The sequence below is a fragment of the Lutjanus erythropterus genome, chromosome 14 (assembly GCF_056507025.1).
Source record: "Lutjanus erythropterus isolate fLutEry1 chromosome 14, fLutEry1.hap2, whole genome shotgun sequence".
Taxonomy (NCBI): domain Eukaryota; kingdom Metazoa; phylum Chordata; class Actinopteri; order Lutjaniformes; family Lutjanidae; genus Lutjanus; species Lutjanus erythropterus.
This window is the reverse complement of record NC_139330.1, coordinates 20,761,221-20,775,256: the sequence shown is the minus strand read 5'-3', so window position 1 is coordinate 20,775,256 and position 14,036 is coordinate 20,761,221. Positions and strand designations below refer to the sequence as shown.

The 14,036-nt window shown below is 39.5% G+C and overlaps 1 protein-coding gene across 1 annotated transcript in view; it reads right to left on the bottom strand.

The window, feature by feature from the left end:
• adam12b (ADAM metallopeptidase domain 12b) overlaps window positions 1-14,036 on the bottom strand; it is a 113,125-nt gene that overhangs the window by 76,786 nt on the left and 22,303 nt on the right. The window contains exon 3 of the mRNA XM_084735685.1: window positions 12,057-12,130. Coding sequence (XP_084591811.1) covers window positions 12,057-12,130 — 74 coding nt within the window. The remainder of the gene's footprint in view (window positions 1-12,056; window positions 12,131-14,036) is intronic.

Below are 14,036 nucleotides of genomic sequence, written 5' to 3'. Positions count from 1 at the left end.
CCAAGGCACATCTGGATTTATTATGAACACACACTTCCTCTTATGTGCATGTGTGTATAGAGTTACCATATGTGTGTGTGTGTGTGTTTGCAAGCGTGTATGCTGCATGTAAACACCCGTGACCTGTTGAACTGATGAATACAAGCCTTCTGATCACCAATATAGCTGTTTGTCATATTGTGCTGAAACCTACAGTATATAACCTGCCAGAGCCCTAAAAGGCTGCTGTGCATACATCGCTCTATGTATATGTGTTTATCATACATTTAGTTGGACATATATGTGACTTCATAGAGGCAGACCTGCAACAGACATGATAACACCAATCTAAAACGCTGTGGACCAGTGACTTTAGCTGAGAAACAATCTCAGTAATCCCCATAATCTGTGTCTTATATCACCTGTATGTGCTGATAGCATGATGAGCGATATTGCTGGCATTAACAGCATCAGATAAACACCAGCGAGAGAGTGAAACAGCTGCTGAGCCGGGCTGTCTCAGGCAGAACGGTCCTTATTTCTCATGGGTCCACTACAGGTGATCCACTCTGTGCAGCGCTGAGACATAAAGGAGGATCAGAATCGCACACACAAAGCAATTTCAACTTTGAGAAGGATTTCTCATTAAAGCTTTTATATCAAGCTTTTATGGCTAAGGTTTTTGGGAGATTGTATGTGAAACATGCTGATGATATACTGTACTACAGGCTGAGTCCCCGGCCCATGAACTGTAATTTAATGACAAATTGTACACTAATGGCTGTATCTTGGTGACGAATGCATGGAAGTGCATTATAATGTACAGCTCACGCATGCATTTTATTATCTTGAGAAATGCATCTATGTACAGCGAGGTAATGTAATCACTCATGTACCACGTTCTTCAAGATGTGTTTCCTGCTGATGCAGATAAATGATGCCCATGATAAATACGGATATTATGCATCATCAACATCTGTAGCCCCACTCCACCACATCAAAAACTCCAACGCAGATAATAGATTTTCTGCTCACCTACACCAAGGCAATAGTTCACTCCACTGACACCATATTGAGTATATCAGAGTCTAATTTAAAATAAAAAAAACGCTGCAGCCTTTTTTAAGGAGGTTGTGAACAAGGCTGCAAATGCATCACCTCTGTGCTCTCATTTGGAGGCCCTCACTCGCTGTTAAGTGCTCAGAAAAACGAAAGAGAAAAGCGCTTATGCTCACAGGATCCTAATTATTCTGCTAGCCAGCACCCTTGACAGGTGACCCACTCTCTGTACAGTATGTGTAAGGTTAAAAGCAGTTAAAATTGGGAGATGTTCCACTCAATGTTCCCTCGCATGAATGAGAAATGAACATATACGGAAAGATAGAGAGGCAGAAACATGACCACGCTGGCTAAGTGCTGTGACAACAGCCTCGCCATCCTCTCTACTGCTGCAGGCCGCTAAAAATAGGTCTGTAGCACTGAACAAATAGATAATGCCATATGCTGACTACTGCATTAGTGCTTTAATGTATTTAACTGTTTCATTCAAAGCAAAATTAGGGCAATAACTGGAACATGTGTAATTTCGGCAAAAATATTCCCCAGAATTCTTGACTTTATCTGCTGACTCTTATAATTACATTATCATAACCTATCACGACACCTGTTATGAACATGAGATGATGTTTAAGACTGTTGTCATTCAGTCAATTATGTCATTTTGTTTGTAATATTGTCTTGGTTAGTGGGAAGTTGTCATAACAAACATTTTGGTCTTGGTTAATGTCAGGTTGTCATAACAAAGACATCTCAAACAATGTCAGCTTCGCATTAAAAATTACATAATTGACCAAATTACACTTGATGACAACAGACATAAAGACTCCTTCATGATCATGAAGGTGTCATGATGTGGTTGTGACAGTTTAATGACCCCTTCAAATAAACTGTTACCTATTGTAGTAAACACATTCTAATAAGCAAGTTGATTCCAGCTCCATAATCACATAAATATGTGAGTAACGTCATGCAGACACTTTATTACAGGCTAGAGGTAAGTGATTTTCTTTATGGCCAAATCAACTTAAACTACTGCTTGGTCGAGAAGGAAAAAACAAAGCACAATTGGCTTAACTCTGATCTTCCCCTGAGATCTCTGGGGTCTGGAAAATTAATCACGCTTTTAAGAAAGCAGGGAGAGAAAGAAGCGAGAAAGTGAACCTAAGATAGGGAGAGACTTAAAGAGAAGAAAACGAGGACTATGAGAGACTTTGAGCTCGCTTGGCTCTGATGCTTGGCTCTGATCCCACTGGTCAAAAAACTACCACTCTAATCTTTTCCCTGAGCAACACCTAAGACTGCTCTCTCTCTTTTTTTTTTCCCTTATTGTCCTTCAAGACCGGGCAACTTTCCCCAAGGGCGTTCTGCTTTATCCACAAACTCTTTAGCCAACTAATTAAAGATGGCAGGAGGCAATATGCGATTACTATGTGTTCTAAGCTTAACAAAACCTACAGCCACAATGTCATCAGGGGGAAAAGAGGTGAAATTCACAATCAGATCAATACTCAAACAGACAGTATGTGTAAAGGCTCATCCTATAATGTGTGCTCCGCATCTCATCTTTCCAGCAGAGATGCTCGTTCTGGGACTGTTGTCTCTGCACATGTGCACACAGTGTTAAAGGGGAGCTGGAGTGGATCCGACTGCCAAAGTATTTTGTTTCTCAGCCTGATAAAAAGCCAGCAGCAGGTAAAGGACTTAAAGTCACTGCTATGACCTGAATGAAACCCTTGTATTATTTGGGTGGGAATTGATATTTAGGGTACCAGCGAGACAATGAAAAATGATCCAGGAAGGACGATTTCAGTTAGAGATCAATGACTTTTGAAGCTTATCAGACACTGAAAGGAGGTACAGCGGTTTATATCACAATGAGGAAGGATTGTATAACTGGAAAGTAATTACAGCAGCAATCACCAGGTCAAGAGTGCAAACGTGCCCTTCATGTAAAAAAGTAATCTACCAGGAATAATTGCATTATTTGACAGGCCGATGCAGTGTGTTGCAATGATGTACCACTGTGTTGCAGCTGAAGTTGAGACATGTACAACTTATTTTCCAGACAGGCTTGCATTTTCCTTTTTTGCCAGTCCTCTCTTCATTGACACAGTAGTCTCATGAGAAGTAAAAAGACTCGTATTTATGTTTTGAATATACTACAGGCGTCATGATTCTCAAAATCCATCATTTGTTTTGACTTTCAATTCAAACATATTTTTTAGCACTGTTGCCTCTGTCATTGTTAGAGTACTGAGTCTTGATTTGTAAACATCAACAGATCATTGGTTTTATGCTCTGACAACTCATTTACATTTTCAAATTCTTCTTTAAAAAGACTATAAAGGTATAAAGTGTCAGATAGCGGTTTGAAAATACTGGGAACAATGCAATTCTGCCTTTGATTTCTATTTTAGTTAGATTTAGCTTATTTTGATCGATTTTTGAATTTAACATTAAAATTGTGGCACCCCTAGACTATACAGATACTGCCAAGAATTTTCTAGAATGATCCGTGACAGGGTCATTACAGATCCATAGCAGATTCCTGCCGGGTCCCAGCCTGGTCCTTGGCTGTTAGTATGATGTGACTCCACCTTGTAACACCCCTTGGCACCATGTGTGGAAACAAATGGAAGCTGAAACGTTTTTCTGCCATTAGAATACTTTTGTTTGTCCATTTGACTTCTAGTTTGCCCAGTGCTGCTGGGCTGCAGTGTTTTTTCATGCAGTACTGTTATCAGCCTGACTAACCTGTTCTTCTTGCCTTGCAATCAGTGTGCAAAAATATTAAACTACACTGGACACAAGTTTTCCCTGCTAAACTGTATCATAACAGGAAATCAGATGACACACATAGAGAAGTAAAGTGCACTGAAACAGCTAATAGGAACCCCTTGCTTGTAGGTGACTGGTGTTTAACCTTGTAATAATGCATGAATTGATTGTGACAGGCAGAACAAAATGCCTTGGCATCCAAAGTAAAGTCACACAGAGTCTTGGCACAAAAGTTTGGGTACACATGTGTTGGCACCAAACAGCAGCCTGAGGTCCAATGTTCCCCACTGGTGGGTTTGACAGGGTCTCAGGTTGCATGGTGACAGAAGAGCTGCTCAGTAAAAACATGAGCATGCATGTGGAGAGCGTGGGAGGAAGGGATAGGAAGAGACGCGCAGAGACGGAGAGTAGAAGAACCTGGATATAGACAGAGAAGCAGCAAGACATGTGACAGGAAGACAACAACTTGATCACAGACGTGCAGGAACGGGGAAGTGGGAGTGATGGAAGAGTTGGTGCGGGAAGTAAAGTGGGTAGACTGCCAAAGTGTTCAACATCAAGCATCCATCTTTTTCCTGTCCTCATGCAGGTCACTGGGTCAGTAAGGGTTTATTCAGCCTGCATGAAAACCCATCATTACTGACTAGTTAGACATATAAAAGCTCCTTTTACAATCCCAATTAGGCATCAGAGTTGACAGCCAACTAAGCTAGCCGCCAATTCTTTTCCACATAAATAGTAATGCTGAAAGACAGAGTCATATACAGTTCAACTTATCTCACACTCTTGACAGATCCAATTAAAGTGCAAAGGAAACCTGGGATCTCTCTTTGTCTGGCCTGACTTGGTAATAATATACCTCCTCTGTGGCACCACACATCGAGAGAGATCTTGGCATTGTCAGCTGTGTTATTGAAAAGGAGTGAATCGTCTTTCCCACAGAAAACGCACTGAGGATGTTGCTATGGGAATTTATTTTTTTTTTTGTCAAAAACATAATGATGTTGTTTAGATGTGGCCATGTGTTCCAAGTGGGCTCTTTTCCTCTTTTCTTTCCTGCCACAGAAGAATGAAAGGAAATGTTCTCACTGGGAAATGCATGGTCTTGTGCAGAGAGCTAGTTAGAGCATGAACACATCCAGCTCATTGTGTTTGAAGGAGAAAAGCTGAAAAAGTATTTTAATAAAGACAGCACACTTGAATAAGATTGAAGTGACCCAATATGACTGTATTGTCTTGCGTTCCTTAAAGTTATTGAAGAATACAAAAGATTTGTGATAGGAAAAAACAAATTTAAGAGTTACTGCGTCTGCATTTTAACTAGAGGTGGCAATAACAGCAATACCACATTAATGCGGTCATGTCATGCGTACCACAGGGTTGAGCTCATTACCACCATCACCGCATATTTTATTTTGCAGGGTCAAGCTTATGTTAATCTATTGTGCAAAGTGTTTGAGATCAGTGCACTGATCTGTTAATACATCTATGGATCAGTGCTGTCACACATGACAAGTCAGGAACATAGCCTCTGATTGGTTGACAGACTCAAAACAAGACATCACAGATCCAGACCGCTGAATAAGACTCTTCAACTTTTAAAATAAAAGCTGTGACAGTTTTAAGGATTAATGTCCTCTTAATTCAAAAGAACTGTAGTTACTATCTTTCATAGTAGCTGTGTTGTGTTTGTTAAACTTGCATTTCTAGTGTGATTTTCTGAAATAGATGTAGGGTTTTCATATTTCTTTCTTTCAGTTTTAACAGCGAAAATAATTAGAATCATTCACACCATCTGATTCGACTCCATGTGGGAACGGTTCAAACAAAAATAAATAAATCAATTAAATCATTATGGGCTGTGGCTACACAACAACAATGGTATTTTTAGAATAGGCATGGCATAAATCTGACATACCAGTATGAATAAACCAAGTGTAAACCCACTGTGACATCACCCATGGATTTGTGGGCTATCGTTTTGGAGCCTTGAGTTTGGAATTTTGGCCGTTGCCATCTTGTTTTTTTTGGAAACAGAAGTGACTATATTTGGATGAGAACGTGGAGCTGGTGGGTGAAGTACTGCATTTTGGTTACTGGTTTTGGCTCGTCCCTTCACCAGGAAAAATATGGCACAAAGTTTGTGACTGTCTGGTCATAAACTTTCTGATAGTTCTCATACAGTTAAATTATACGTCTAGACTATGTTTCTGATAATATTGGAGGCAAGAAATAGGCAATGCAGTAACAAAACTTTGGCTCATAGTCGATCAGCGCTGTTTTTTTTATCTGAGTTTTGTGAGCCCTGTCTGTCACGCTGGATGATCAATCACTCACAATCACAAGGCAGCCACAATCCAAAGCATACACTGCTTTATGGCCTATTTCACTCTAAATGGCACCATAATTTACAAAATGAATACCATGCTGCATTGAAGACTTGAAATTACAGATTGAGACCATGAACTCAAATAAGCTAAAAGGCTGGAGCACAAATGATCAATTCACAGGTTTAATAGTGCAAACAGACTAATGTTTCAATACTACTGTGTCTTCATCAGAGTCAGGCTGAACACAGACATGGGGCAGGCTGTTTGTTGCCTGTAAATTGATCGGTTGTGCTCCAGCCCTTTTTGTTTCTTTGAGTTTGTCGCAGTTTCAGCCACAATTTTGCTGAAAGATGTATGGAGAACCCCTTTTCTATAAGACCATAAACTCATTAGAAAACTGTTTACTGAAGTTTGATTATTCAACTGAGTAGCAGCACTTTGCAATACAAATACATACAATTGGACTTCATGTTTCAGACCTGGAAACTCTGTCTGATATTTATCATACAGTCTAAAATAAACTATTGACCTAAATAGTCGTATGCCGATTGTTGTACTGAAGAGATATATATTCAAACACTTTTTGTTTTCCTGGTGCAGACTTTGAAACACATGACCCTGATGTCCAGATGTGGGTATGTCATGTAGCAGTTGCTAATAAAAAAAGGTTAGCTAGTGACCTCTTGCAATTTCAAGTTGCTCAGAAGCTGCCAAAAACCAATAGAAAACAAGTACAAACACACTTTTAAATGTTGACTCACAGACTAGGTAGCACTCAGAGTTTCTTTTCTGGTCTCTCAAATCTTTTGTTTAGAAAAAAAACTTGTCATGAAGTCTTTCTGTTCATGTATTAATTTTCTTAAAAGTTACATTTGTACTCTTATGTTATTCACTATAGAACTGACAGTACTGAAAAACTCCACAAAGCTTGTATCAAATGTCTGGTTAGATTCATAAGCCTGTTAAACAATTTTAATAAGGCATTTTTGTTTTTAAACATGTAACATCTGAGCACTTTGTTACCTTGTCAAAGTGAGACAACATTACTTTTGAAAGAAGTATTAACAAATTTCCTCTAACAAATGAAAACTTAATGACTCTTCTCTTCCTGTTGGAGGATGTATTAATAATAACCTCTATCCCACTATTGTCACTTGTGGCCAAACTGGCCGCTGTTCATATCTCTTTAAATGAGATAAATCAAACAACACCGGGACTTAGAAACAAGGAATATAATACCAAATGTACAAAACTTTAGCCAAGCTGGTACATCTTTGATACTTCTTTCTCTCTGTCTTTCTCTCTCTCTCTCTCTCACACACACACACACACGCACACACACACACACAAACACACACACGAGCACCTTGGTCCCCCAGACAGTGCTATTGAAGTCTTTAATCAAGACTAATGTGGAATGTCCCATACGACCACCATTAATCATTTGAAGCTGGCCAACTGTGCCATTGATCAATGCTATACATCAAAGCAGGCGCTGCTGGCACAAGTCTGCATGTCTGTCCAGCTCTGTTTGCACCGTACAACACATCAAGCCCTAAATATTGTATATGACACATTGCTCTTAAGATTAAAAAAGAAACATGACAGAGTAATGGGAAAACATTTTCTCCCTTTTAACCATGTTAAGCTACTTATTTTAAATGAACTGGCATGTGAGACAAAGAAGCTAACATGAAATGGCACATATGACTGTTGCAATTGAAATCAAGCAGAAAGGCTGGTTTAAGTCATGTTCCAATGTGCTGCAGAGCTGACAAAAATCAAAATCAAAACTAACAATGGGGGCAAAAGAACATTAACACTGAACTGACTTTTTTTTTTGGCTCAAACAGGAACATTTTGACCTGAGGTTTGCAGGGCTCTCCTTCTCATAACTGTGATACATTGTTGGTGATTTTGTAAAAGTGACACAAAATTTATTCTATGAAATGCAGAGGCAGTGCATTTTTCATTCAGACGGCGTGATCCCAGTGGCTGGCACGATAAAAAAGAAGTGGCCTTTACCACCCCTGGAGATAAAATACAGTTCAAGCTTAGCTGTTCGTGAAAAGAACACAAAATTTAAATGGTGTACACAGACCCCCCCCAAACACACAGACACACACACACACACACACATCAGACCCCACTGATTTCACTCCGGGTAGATCTGTACTTGTCTTGCAGTAGCCAAGTTTCCCTGGGACAGGGCCAAGCGGCTAACAAACAGCAGTTTATTAATTGGATCTGGTAGCGTGTTTATATTGGTGAGGACTGAGATCATTTCACACTGGCCTTGGAACAGGTGTGCTCTGTAGCAGTGCCAAATGAGCAAACTGCACAGGCTCAGCAGATTCGAGCAAAAAAGGATGAGCCTTCACAGAAAACCTGCCATAACTCAGCACAAAGAGCACCACTAACTAAGCTCTTGAGTTCTCTGCATTCAGATATATTCACGTCCACAACAGCAGTACTTAATGGTTGTTTGTTCCTTTTTTATTAAACTCTGCAATCATTCATCTCTAAACCTTCCAATATTTTCACCACTTTCACACATGACGTTAAAGCTGAAATAGAGCTGCTGTGATTAGTCAATTAATTGATTAGTTGTCAACCCTGAAATTAATCGCCAACAGTGGCGGACTCAGGCTGTCTGAGGGGCAGGGGTGAAAATAATGAAAAAAGAAGGGCACCAGCTGCATGTGGTGGGGCACCAGTGCACCGAAAGATGTGATGGATTTATCCTTTTTTTGTCCACCGTAAGAAGACTCTTAAAGGCTCTTCATCACATTTCGTCTGCTTGAAGGAAACTCTAGAAGGCACTTTATCACACTGCCTTGGATACTGGGCCTCTCAAGAGGGTATTTATCACATTTTATCTGCCACATGGGCATCAAAGAGGGCACTTATGTAGCCTTAGCTGAGTCCACCAGTGACTGACAATTATTTTGATAACTGAGCAATCGTTCTGAGTCATTTTTTGAGAAAAATATCCATATTCTCTGTGTTTAAGATCCTCAATTTCTTTTCTGGGTTCTTTAGTCTTTCATGACAGCAAACTGAATATCTTTAGGTTGTGGACAAAGCAAGACATTTGAGGGTGTCACCCTTGGCTTTTCACCATTGTGTGACATTTTATGGACCAAAGAACTAATAAATTAAAAATCAGCAACAGATGAATCGATAATGAAAATAATTGTTGCAGGCACAGACTTAAAATACATTCCACACTGTATTGCTTATATGTTCCTGACCTGCTTTTTGCAATGATTCTTCTAAGCAACATGATGCTTACACTGAGTCAAGCAAACATTAGATCCTATTTTAGACCATTACATGAAACAGACAACCGTGCGATATGTTGGACAGAATTTCACGCATGTTTCCTGTTAATTTCTCTTCAGATTGTCATGATTTGGACTAGAATTAAGAATAAGGTTTAATTAAAATATTCTACATACAGTATGGCTTTTTATATATGGTGAGACTGTGCTGTTGCTATAGGAACATCCCATACCGATGCTCAAATTCAATATCCATTCCAAGGCAATTTTTCATGGATCAGAATCAGTAAAACGTGACTGCTGAGGCCCCCATTGAGCTCTATTAAAATGCAAGCCTATTCCATGCTGCCCTGCGGCACTACACATACGCATGAAAAAATAAAAATGAGGAATATGAAGGAGAATATGAAGATATCCACACTGACAGTGTGCGTCAGCATGTGACGCCAGGAGTGCAGCTTTAGGTAAAAAAAAAAAAAAAGAGACATTTGTGAACCACACCTCAAAAGTGCTGTTAGTATGAAAATTGTCTTTTGACTCTATATTTTGTTCCTGCTGGAGATGAAGAAAAAGTGATATTCAAACCCTAAAATGAACCATTTTTTGTAAAGCTGACCAATTCGACTATGACGCATATTTCAGCAACACTGGTCAACTAATTTAAATGTTCTCGAAGTGCACAATATATGTAAATATAGGAAAATTTAGACACTGGAGTAAAACTCAGTGTTGCCAGATACCAAATATAACTTCAAAGCATCCCCTCCATCCTTTGCATTTTCCTGTCAAGCGTCCTCATCTGTCCCTTCTGCCCCAGACTGAACGGTTATAGCCTCGACAAAACAGACCCACATAGAGGTCAGTGACCACCTGTTCTGAGTTGGCTGAACTGGTGAAGCGGTATCAGAGGACACATCTGGCCTGACAGGGAACAGGCCGGATGGGAATGGCAGCATGCTCCCAGGCCTCGGGCTGGTGACGGATGACTCACAGCTGATGCTGAGGTCACCAGAGGTGACACAGAGAGCGAGGACTGGAAAGGTCAGGCGGGACAGACAGTTTTTCTAGGGAGTGTGTAATTTCTGGACAGGGACATTATGTTTGCAGGGTGTTTTTAGTTTGTTTGGGGAGTAATTAGAACTGTGCTGGCAGGACACCTTGAGTTATGGGCAAGGGGAAATAAGACAGTGGCAGAGGTGCTTCATAAGTTATTTGTTCAACAGTTTAAATCTTTCTAATAGTTTACGTTTTAGTTTTTGGCTAATATATGTTAGATGTACAATAATTAAATGGAGAAATCTGTAATATATTTATTGTAAAAAAGCATAAAACATCCATGATATGTCACCAGAGAAAGGAAATTTAGCAGGTTAAGGAAACATGTTAAGCTGAAATATTCGCTACTCTGCCAACAATACCATAACCATGGTAATGTTGTATGTTGCAATGCATAATGTTCGTATTAGAATATTTAATAATATTTTAAAAGAAGTAGATGTTTATAACAGTTAAAATGAGCAATATGCTAATGAAGTCAGGAAAGTCAATGAAGTCAAACTCCTGAATGTATTTTTTGTAGCAGTGGACGTTTGTTTTCGGGATAACAGGCTTAGATTTATATTGATAGACAACTGACAGTTATAAGCAACAGATCTACTTACAGTGTAGGACTCGCCATTGCTTCAACCATACAGCTGATTGTATATTTAATATGATTTCAACCTATTTAATGGCTCCAACTCAATATTTGGACTGCAGTACTCATTTTTGGATGTGACAGTGTAAGGCTACGTATTAGTCCTTTAATATTAGCAGTTTCATTTTCTAACTTTGACAACAGGAGTTGTTTTTCACTTTCAAACTCCCACTGAGGTTCTGCAGTGTGAAAAGGGGAAACAGCCAGAAATTCTCTGCAGTGCGATTTGTGTTTGTTTTAGAGTTACCAGTGATGAGGTCTGACCAGTTGTGGACCAAGTCCATCACTCCAGTGTCAATATCTGTATCCCAGAGCAGCAGGGTAAAATATTATGCCTCCACTCCCTCTGAATAAGAAACATTGGCAGAAACAAGACCTGAGACAGCGATGCCATCATTCTCTGAGATTGTAAATTTCCCTTGACATGAAACCTGGCCTTTATGGCGTTTTTTCTTCTGGCTTTACAGCAGTCTTTCCTCCCTATAAGAAGCAGTTTGGCGTGTATCTACATATTTATAAACTCCAAATGAACCCCACCCCTCGTTTCATAGTTCACTGTTATTTTCCGCAGCCTGGAAGGGAGTGGAGTGATGAGAGGAGAGAGAAAGCAAAGGAGGGGAGGACAAGCATGTCCTCAGAGCTCTCATCTGCCTTATATTCTTTATCAGCTTTCATCTCTTGGCCCTTCAGAGAGACTGAACCATAAAAGAGTCCAATCACTGGGGGACATATTATTTTCTCCCTCCTTGAATACACTATATCACAGCCCAGACCCATACAACTTCTCCTCCTCTTGCATCTATAACTCCAGCCAGCCATAGCTGGCAGCATGGGTTTATCTATTGGCTGTGATTAACATAATAAATATCAAGTTTCCTGTATTGCAGTGAGTGTGGAAAGAGAATTAAAATGAATCAGAGGCAAACTCACTCATTTTTCTCCAGTAACAGGGTCAGCTGTTCACCTTCCGCTTGTACCAGCAGCTGGAGTGACGCAGGATAACTCTGAAACACAAAAAGATGATGTGAGTGTTGAGGTGGCGTCCGGATCTCACCCATCCTGCCTGTGGATCAGCGTCTGTGTCAGCGTCTGTGTGAAGATTTGCCTCACTTTGCAGGCTGTATACAGGACAGGATGTGACAGGGCACAACAGTAATAGCAGAACAGGAAGAAAACATCTACATCCTATACTTCCCAAGTCTGTGCTTGACATGAAAGTAGGTACAACGGACTAGTTTCACAATTTAACCAATCAGCTGTCTGTCTGTAGTGTGTCTTTAAGGTTATAATCCTCACGATTTTCATTAAATCATTTTTCTGCAATAGCTTTTCACATTTAATGATTACATTTCATTTAATTATTTATTTATTCACCAGAGACAGTGCACATTAATCAACACTGCAATTTACAATACACCATAAATGTGATAAGAGACTAATTGTCATCCATAGTCCCAGGGCAGGTAATCTAAGCAATATCACACTCGAGGTTGTGCTGTTGTACTGAATATCAGCACAGCTGTGATGCTGCCAGAGGCGTGAGGCCACAGTTTTACAAGTACCATTCATTAGTTAACAAGTGACAAAAGATTAGGCTTCCTTTGTTTACCTAATCATTACTTTGACTCTGTCAACACAAATAGTTTCACAGCAGGACTGGGACTGAACTGCTGCCAAGCAACACAAGCATGTTCCTGCACACTAATGTTAGCTTTATAGCTATTTTGTGTAGGTAAACATGTTACTGCAGTAGAGCTCTCCTTTAGTTGTCTGTGGATCCATAAAACTGCTTCAAGATTGTATTCAGCTCTTCTTAACAGACTGAATGTTTACATTTTTGAGACGGATGTCTAAAAGCAATTCAGAGAGGAATGCATCTTTTTACTGGCTACACCTACGGCACACTACGACCAAAGGTTGTGTGAGTAACAAGCAAAGCAAAATGGTCAGCATTCATTTTGGGAAGGTTTCGAATTTTGTCTTCAGTTTTTGCACCCAACACAATGCTGTGAAACTTTTTTACCAAGCTTGTGTAATGTGGATAAGTTAACATCTGGACACTACAGTCACTTGTGGGATAAAGTCAGGCTTTTTTAAATAAATTTACTTTTATCATTACCTTGTCATTCAGTCTATTATTTCGATCTCTCTCACCAGCTATTATCAAAGAAAGCAGGTGACAGATATTAATAGGCTAAATAATAATAGAAAAAACAACATTTCCTGTTAACTAACCTATGAAGCTGAGTGATACATGAAATTACTTGGTCGAAAGTAACTGCTGTGTAAAGCAAATTAGTTCCTGATGTAGTCAGTACAGTGCTCGAACAAGTAATACAACACAATACTTAAATATGCCACAAAAGTACAGAGATGAAAAGAATAAAAGTATTTAAAGGGCAGTGCCAAAGATGAGGTAATAAGATTACTCATGATTGCCTGTTTGATTTGTTTTAAGCCATGTACTGAAGTGAACCAAACCCAGAGACTTCTCTATATAGTAGTTTCTTATTGTTAGTGGCAGTCAACCATTCCCACACTGGCTTAAAATTACCTCCCTACAACCTATTGATAACAGTCTCACTGTTTATTGTTCACTCTCTTTACACCACATTAGAGCTGTATTAAGTTACTACTAATACAAACGGAACAACCGCTTCCTTTGGCAGAAAAACTGTATTTTATTATAGGAACAACTGTGATGACTATATGATGTGAGGTTTTTTGGTGCCACTGATTTATGGCTGCATGAACCCAGGAAATGAAGGTGATACGGAAGATTTCACTCACAATGTCAAATGTCATTTTGACGTTAAATCCTAAATCAAGTCTCAAAATGGCAATTTCCCAACAAACAGCTCTACACTGACTTGATGCCTTTCAGGAAATTGTTGTTATATGAGTGAGGAA